This window comes from Corvus brachyrhynchos, unplaced genomic scaffold, assembly GCF_000691975.1.
Source record: "Corvus brachyrhynchos isolate BGI_N302 unplaced genomic scaffold, ASM69197v1 scaffold65, whole genome shotgun sequence".
In the NCBI taxonomy this organism is placed as follows: domain Eukaryota; kingdom Metazoa; phylum Chordata; class Aves; order Passeriformes; family Corvidae; genus Corvus; species Corvus brachyrhynchos.
This window is the reverse complement of record NW_008238365.1, coordinates 103,349-111,624: the sequence shown is the minus strand read 5'-3', so window position 1 is coordinate 111,624 and position 8,276 is coordinate 103,349. Positions and strand designations below refer to the sequence as shown.

Here is an 8,276-nt window from a genome sequence, read left to right as displayed (position 1 = left end):
CAGACGAAGAATCATCAGCCCGTAGCAGATGGTGATGACCAAAATGGGGACCAGGAAGGCAAAGATGAAGACACAGATCTTGGTCACGGTGTCCCAGTATATGGGAGGATCAGGAAACTGGAGAGTACACAGGACCATCCCATCTGTAGGAGAGAGGAGGGTCAAAGAGGGAGCTGGTGGAGTGTCTGCTGAGAATATTCTGCCTTCTGCTCAGTCATGACTTGTTAAAGCCCCAGGGAGATGCATTCTTACCTGCCTGCTCTTGGCAGAGGTTCCCCAGGAGCTCTGTGCCATCAGACCCCTGCCCACAAGACGCTGAGGGGATGCAGTGGATGCAGTGACCCTGGAACCTTTTCCCTGCAGAGCCTCCTGGGCCATTCAAGGCCAATCCTGCCTTCTCTCAGCCCCCATGGTGGACACATCCCCATGTCACCCTCCACTGAAATCTGTCTGCTTCCTCAAGATGCCCAGAGCTTTCTCTAGCAGCCAAGGGCCAGCATCCCCACACAGGAGCTGCAGATCTTAGTGTGGGCCACTTGGAGACTTTGCAGCATCCCTGGGGGTGTTTATAGGCAGATGATTTGCACTCCAGGAGCTGGGGAGAGGCACTGGTTGGACTGGAGATGGGGAAAGTTTTGGCATCCCTGCCCTTAAGGGGAGGGGAGGACAATTTCTGGGACAGTTTCCAAGACAGGAAACAGCACCACAATGCTTTTTCCAAGACAGGGAACATTTATGGTGTCATGGAGAGGTGCCCACCACTGACCACAAATCTGCTACAGGACCAGAGGTCAAGTTTGCCAGGTCACCCCTGGGATGGACCAATGGGAGAGGAGGGGAATGTGTCCCCAAAGCCACTTGCCTTTTGACTTGGTGACTGCCATGACCATGATGGGCACCCCAATGAGGGAGGAAAGCACCCAGATGCAGACATTGATGATCTTGGCTTTGGCTGGCGTGCGGAAGTCCAGGGCCTTGACTGGGTGGCACACAGCGATGTAGCGGTCCACGCTCATCATGGTGAGGGTGAAGATGCTGGTGAACATGTTGTAGTAGTCAATGGAGAGCACAACCTTGCAGAGCAGCTCCCCAAAGGGCCAGGTCTCCATGAGGTACTTGGCGCTCTGGAAGGGCAGTGTGCTGGTGGCCAGTGCATCGGCCAGCGCCAGGTTGAAGATGTAGATGTTGGTGGCTGTCTTCATCTTGGTGTACCTGGGGGTGGCCGAGAAGGGAGATGTTACAGGTGGTCAGGACACTTGCCGTGATGAGGAGGGGGCACAGCCTGGCTGCTCACGAAGTGACACCAGCCTTGGTAGGCAAAAGTACGTGTTGTGACACGCCTTTCTGCAGCACCAATGTGCTCAGCAACTTTCCAGGTGCACCAGGGAGCACATTGAGGAAGGACATGGAGCTGTTGGAGCAAGTCCAGGGGAGGCCACCAAGATGGCTAGAGGGATGAAACACCTCTGCTATGAGGAAAGGCTGAGAGAATTGGGATTGTTCAGCCTGGGGAAGAGAAGCTTCGAGGTGGCCCAATTGTGGCCTTCCAGTCCCTGAAGGACCTCACCAGAAATTAGGACAAGGAGGAATGGCTTTAAACCAAAAGAGAGTGGATTTAGATTATATACGGGGAAGGAATTGTTCCCTATGAGGGTGGGGAGGCCCTGGCACAGGGTGCCCAGAGAAGCTGTGGCTGCTCCATCCCTGGAAGTGTCCAAGGCCAGGCTGGAGATGGGGCTTGCAGCAACCAGAGATAGGCGAAGGTGTCCCTGCCCACGGCAAGGGGTGGAATGAGATGAGCTTTAAGGTCCCTTTTAACCCAAGCCATTCTATGATTCTATACTTGTGTTCTTGTGTGTTGAATTCATAAAATCACAGAATCCCAAAGTGATTTGGGTTGGGAGGGACCTTAAAGCTCATCTCATTCCACTTGCCAGCCATGGGCAGGGAGCCACACACCACATCCTGGTATCTGAGCAGGGGATGATGTTCGTATGTGCTGTGCTGGGACCTGCAGAGCATGGCTTGCCCCCTGCCAGAGTGGTTTTCCTTCGCCTGACCAGGGAGGTGACACTCATTCCACACCTGCTTTTGTTCAAAGGAATAAAGAACTTTCCAGAGGAGTCAATTCTCCAATGAGTTTGATTTGCTCCATTTCTCTGAACCAGTTGCAAAATGTCCTTTATCCCCTCAACCCTCCTTCATCTGATTTTCTGCCCAGTAAATTGTGATTATCCAGCCTGCTTCCCTGTCAAGTTTGCTTGCAGAAATTGGATCGATTATCCCCGGAAACAGGCCATCTGGAAGCAGCCCAATTAGCCAGCCTGGAGCTCCAGAGCCTTTGGGGAAGCCTGGCTGTGTCCCCCAGGGCATTTGGGAAGGGCTGGCTCTGCTTCTGGTTCTTGTCACACCATGGCAAGAGAAACGCCTGGTCCCTCATGTCCAAACCTTTCCTGAAGGGATGAGGCAAAGTTACGGCGGATGCCAGAGCAGCAGGGATGTGTGTGGGTGTGGGTGTGGGTGTGTGTCCATCCCAGGAGCATCCAGTCCTGCAAGTGTTGGTCAAAGGGATGCTTTGAATGGCGTGGTGGCTTTGTAATAGACACTGAGGGATCTGCTGGGCACCCCCAAAGGGCAACACGTGTGGGGTGGGAGCAGCTCTGTGGAAGACCCTGCTCTTTGCAGGGCTACACTATCAGCTCCAACTCTTCCTGGGCTCCTTTCCAGCGAATCTCCATTGCTCAGAGCATCCTCCCCAGCCCCAAGTTTCTTTAGATGCACCCTAATTAATTAATAACAGGGTCAGTTTGCACAGAACCATCTCTGTGCATGGCTAACCTGCCTGTAGCAGCACTGGGGTAGGGCACGGAGAAGGGAGATGACCCCTTTGTTGCTGGGATGAAAAGATTGTTTTCCTTGGAGTACTTATGAAATAGATAGAAAGTGACTTCTAATGTGTGTGATAGAGGTGAGACAGTTTTAAACTGATAGAGGGCAGGTTTAGATCAGATATGAGGGTGGTGAGGCCTTGGCACAGGCTGCCCAGAGAGGCTGTGGCTGCCCCATCCCTGCAAGTGTCCAAGGCGAGATGGGGCTTGGAGCAAGCTGGTCTAGTGGAAGGTGTCCCTGCCCATGGCAGGGGGTGGAATTAGATGGGCTTTAAGGTCCCTTCCAATCTAAACCATTCCAGGATTCTGTGATAATTGGCACAGCTCATTACATGTCAGGGTTACATGGAGCAAATTGAAGTGGGGGGATTGAGTAGCTCCCATCTCAGGTGGGCCTGCCCTGGCTGGAGTCCAGGAATGCAGGCTGGTGTGGGAAAGAGGCTCCTGGGATTGCTGGTGGTACCCAATCTCTTCCCTTTATTCTTTCTCCATCTCAGCAGGGTCAGTAGAGTGTATTGGTGGGGACAGAGACCCACCAGATACCACTGTTGATAGAACTGGGAACTGGAGCTGAAAAACTAATTTTTCTCTGGGAGAAAATAGAAAATAGCAGTTTAACCCAGCTCCCAGCTCCAAGAGCATTCCCGTCTCCTTCACCATGGCTGCAAATGGCAGCCCGTTGCCCAAGGGCGGAAATATTCGAGCTGAGCTTTTTTTTTTTTTAAATTTAAATATGGCATTAGAAATGTCTTGTCCTTGAAAAGTCCTTTTCAGTTCTCTTTAGTGTTATTTTCCAAGCTCTTTTGCAGAAAAGTTTCCTTCCAGGTTAAACAAAAAGCTGAGAATTTGTGGTATTGTCAGGTTTTGCCTCTCCTATGTGAACAAACAGTCAGTTCAGGTAGATTCACATGTCTTTTGAGTAAAAAACCAGTTATTCCTTCCACAGTCTGCCAGATGTGCTTGACTGTGCTGGGTAAGCACTTCCCAACCCCCTGTGAGGGGTGGGGGACTGGAGGGCTGGAGCTGTCACCCATCCCCAGGCAGGACGGGGCTGGTGAGGGCAAAGCAGTGACTGGGATAAAGGAGATGATTGGGATGATGATGGAAATGGCTGGGATGTTGGGTGAATGTCTGGGATGATGGGTTGACTCTGATGATGCATTTGACTGCAATGATGGGGATAACTGGGATGAAGATGGGGATAACTTGGATGATGAAGAACATAACTGGGATGATGGAGTTGACTGGGATAATGGGGATGACTTGGGATGGTGGTGGGGATGACTGGGATAATAAGGATGGCAATTTAGCCTCCAGCACTGGGGTTTTGGGCAAGATGCATCCCCCTCCAGGCTTGTTCTGAGGTTTCAACCCCCTGCACAGGGTGGGGCATCCATCCTGATGACCCTCCGGAGCTGCAAATGAAGCTGCTGCTCCAGGAAAGAGGTTTATTGCCCACATTAGAGCAAACCATCCACTGCTGCTGATGGAGCTCCCCAGGCTGCCAAACCCATTGCAATTAAGTGAGTGCCTTGATTGGGAAGTTATGCACTTGAACGGAACAATGTGGGAGGTGTTGATGGAGACAAGAGATGGGAGGAGATGGGGCAAGCACAGGGCAGCTCTGCATTCCAGTCTCGACTCCCAGGTAGGGACCCCCTCTCCAAACCTCTTGGAAAATAAATAAGTGAAAGAAAAGTGAATAATAAGTGAAAGAAAAACTCCCGGAGCTGCTAAAAGCTGCTGTCTGAAAGAGCCTGGCTTGACAAAGCCTGCGCCCAGGTGTCCTTGCAGCCTGTGCGGGAGCTGGTGGGGGGCTGATGGGCTTGGTGGGCATGAGGGCACTTGCAGCCCCGAGCTCAAAGCTGCAAATTGCTTCCATGGGTATTTTTAAAAGCATCTGAGAATGCAGTGGCAATGGCAGTGCTGGTCAGAGCTGAGGTGGGGTGGGTGCTGGATGTGCTGTGCGGGTGGGTTTGGCTCCTCTGGAGAGGGATTTATTTGCGGTTTGGCTGTGCTCGGCTCGCGGTGTGCCCATTCACAGAGCTACGTACCAGGGTCCTGTGTCTGCATTTGCCAGCTCCTGGCACTCATGGACTTTGTGGCAAACTCAGTGTAGTCCCTGATGTCCCTGACCCCTAGGATGTGCTCCAGCTGTTCTTGCAGACTGCCTGGATCCCAAGGGCACTGGGAGGTGGCTCTGGGAGAAGACCACAAGGCAAACATCCAGAATCTCCCTGGCAGTGATGTCCAAATCCGAGCCAATCCCATCTCACAGTCCTTTCTTGCATGGACACAGGTCTCCCCTAGTCCTGGCCTAAACCCTGACGACATGGAGGAACTCTGACAAGGACCCCTGGGAAACTCCATGTGGCTCTGGCCATGGAAGGGGCGAAGGCACATGTCTCCGCAGCCCCTCCTGTTCCAGGAGCTTGGAGGATGATATTTGCTCATTTCATGGGAGATATTCCCCATCCCTGGAAGTGTTCAAGGCCAGCTTGGATAGGGCTTGGAGCCCCCTGGTCTAGTGGAAAGCCCCCCTGCCTATGGCAGGATAGTGGAACAAGATGGTCTATAAGGTCACTTCCAACCCAAATCACTCTGTGATTCTGTGCTTAATTCCATCATCAGCTGGAAAATGGGGGCTAGAAGCTGTGGTGATGGGATCTGTGGATCTGTCAGGCTTGCTAAAGCCTGGCTAACGTGTGGTTATGCAGGGAGTATAATAGGGAGGATGTTGTTTGCACATGAAATCACTCTCTTTAAAATGCCTTCCCCCTCCTCTCTGAGCAGAACCACCTGGAGGGGGTCTAAGAACACTCATCCCTCACCCTGACATCACTCATGGCATCTGTCTCTGCTGCAATTACCTCCATTTGCTTTTTCAGACCAGGGCTCATTTTTAATGCCACTTTGAGTGGATGAAAAATCCCATTAGGGGTCAGGTCGAGTCCGTGAGTGACTCCCCCATCCCCTTCCCCATTGCCCACCCTCTTGGATGGTTAAAAACACACAGCAGAGCCCTGCAGAGAATGGGGAGCAGGGACAGCAGAGCCTGATACCAGGGTGATGAGCACTCCGGGGTGGCTCATGGACAGGTTTCAGGATGGTTTCCTTCCCTCCGGTGAGTCACCATAATTATTTGTGCACAGACAGTGCCGGGCTGTGCTGACCTCCTGTAACAATAGCTATGGACTGAAAGGCATGGGGAAAGGAGGGTGGAAATGGTTAAAAAAATGTGAATTCTGGGGGGTTTGTTTAAATCCAGCCACCAGCTCTGGTTTGGTTCCAGGGTTTTGGCCAAGCTGGGGTTACAGCACCACCTGAGGCAATGGGAATTGGGATTACCCCACAAGTTCCGGGCAACCAGGATCAAGCCCCCTCCAGTGCAGAGGGGGTGGCTGCGAAGCCCAGGCACGCAGTGAGACCCTTCTGCTCCCTCTTGCCAGGCGGGAGGTGTAGGGGTCTGTGCCCTCACAGAGTGTGACTGCGAGTACAGCTCCATCCTTTGCTGCTGGCAGGGCTGTGGAGGGGCTCTGTCAGCCCTCACTGCTGGCACTGCTCCTGTGCTCTGCAAGATTTGACTTCATGGCCCTGATGCCATGAAGATTTTTTTGCCTTTTCTTGTATACCCCTGTTATACCTTTTTTACAACTTCTGTATTCTTAGTGCTTTTTGCCTCCATTCTTGGACTTGTTTGTCAAGCTGAGAGACTCAACATTTTAGAAGCTTTGTAGCTGGGGATCAGTGTGTCCCAGAGCCCAAGGTCCTCTCCAGAACACATTCTGTAAGCTCAGATAGAACCATCCAGGGGAAGGCTCCTTGGGGAGGGGGGCTCACTCGAGCCTCTCATTAGGGAATTTCTGATAGATATGCTAATTAGTAAAATCTATGTTATACCAGATCTTTTAGGGGTGCATTTTGCAGTGTGCATTTTGGTGCATTTGACCTGGACGCGTGCACCTGAGGATCCTTAAAATAAATACCAAGGTAAAATCCCTTTTCCCTTCTAACCGTGTATGACTCTTGATTTTAAGACCAGGAAAAGGCATCAGTCCCATTTTTCATGTCAACCCATCTTATCCAGGCAGGACCAACCAGTGTCTCACACAAAGGGACTGATGAGATTTTGTACCTTAGCACAAGTGCCAGGCTGGATACAGCAGCATCTTGCCATGCCCCATCTTTAAAATGGGGGATATTTGGGTCACATTGCTTGTCTTGGGGTGCAGAGACCCCGCAGACCCCCTCTCTGCCCAGGGAAAGCCTCACCACAGGTGCCAAGGTCTTGGATGGAGCCCAAGTGGGTCTCTCCCACATTAAGGGGACCAGAGGACAGCTCAGCTGTTGTGGGAGATGGGGCTGGGCCATGCGGTTTCTGCTCTTTGCTAGGGAAAAACAGACGTCAGGCAGCTGCAGGAGGTGCCGGCACAAGAAGGAACTGGGAATGGGCTGGGTGGGTAATTCCCACTGATGGAGTGGGGTGGCAGCAGTGGGAGCCCACCAGCCCCTGGCTGAGGCGGGGGTCTGGACCCACCCTGCAAACAGGGCAGCTCCCAGCCCGCAGCGTGACCAGCCCTGCGGCTTCTCTTCCTCACAAAAGACAAGGGGCACCCGCTTGTGTCTGTCCGTGCCCCCCAAACACAGCTCCCTTGCACCACCCGAGCTGCTCCAGGCACACATGGCCTCTGCTCTCACCCCTCGCACAGCACCTGCGGCCCCTCCCTGCCCTCCCTCACTTGCACAGCTTGCACACGCACTGCTCCACACACATCACACCCGGCTCGATGCTGCCTGGGCACAAGCAGCCGATGCATACCCAACCCTGCTCCTGCTGCTGGCTCACTCTCGGAGCACACTCACACCTGGGGCAAACTCACACCCAGTGCAGACTCATACCTGGTGCACACTTACTTCTGCTGGTTGGCACACGGCACACACTCACCCCTGTGCACACTTTCTCTTAGTGCAAACTCCCTCCTGGTGCACAGACGATCCTGGTGCACACCCACTCCTGGTGCACACTCACTCAGTGCTACATCCCACACCTTCCATGTGCTGCACGCTCACCCCTGGCACACCTTGGCTCCATCGGTGCTCTCGCACTTGGGTGCCCACTCACCCCAAGCGCCCCCTCGCTCCCTGCACACACCCCACCCCTCGTGGGCAGCGGCCGGGGTGCCCAGCTCTCACCTGACGATGCCGTACATGACCAGGACGTTGCCCAGCAGCCCCACCACGCACACCACGGAGTAGAGCGCAGTGATGACGATGGCGATGAGGATGGATGTAGCGTTCTTGGCCCGCTGCGGGCCCGTGCCGTTGACCCCGTGTTCGGGCAGGGGGACCCAGGCGGTGCCGTTGCCCCAGGGGGTGGCAGTGGCCGTG

The 8,276-nt window shown here is 53.5% G+C and overlaps 1 protein-coding gene across 1 annotated transcript in view; it reads right to left on the bottom strand.

The window, feature by feature from the left end:
* The window catches only part of OPRD1 (opioid receptor delta 1), an 11,430-nt gene extending 3,160 nt beyond the window's left edge, over positions 1–8,270 (bottom strand). The window contains 3 exon segments of the mRNA XM_017736277.1: positions 1–143; positions 863–1,212; positions 8,082–8,270. Coding sequence (XP_017591766.1) covers positions 1–143; positions 863–1,212; positions 8,082–8,098 — 510 coding nt within the window. The 5' untranslated portion in view covers positions 8,099–8,270.
* Positions 8,271–8,276: the final 6 nt, after the last annotated feature.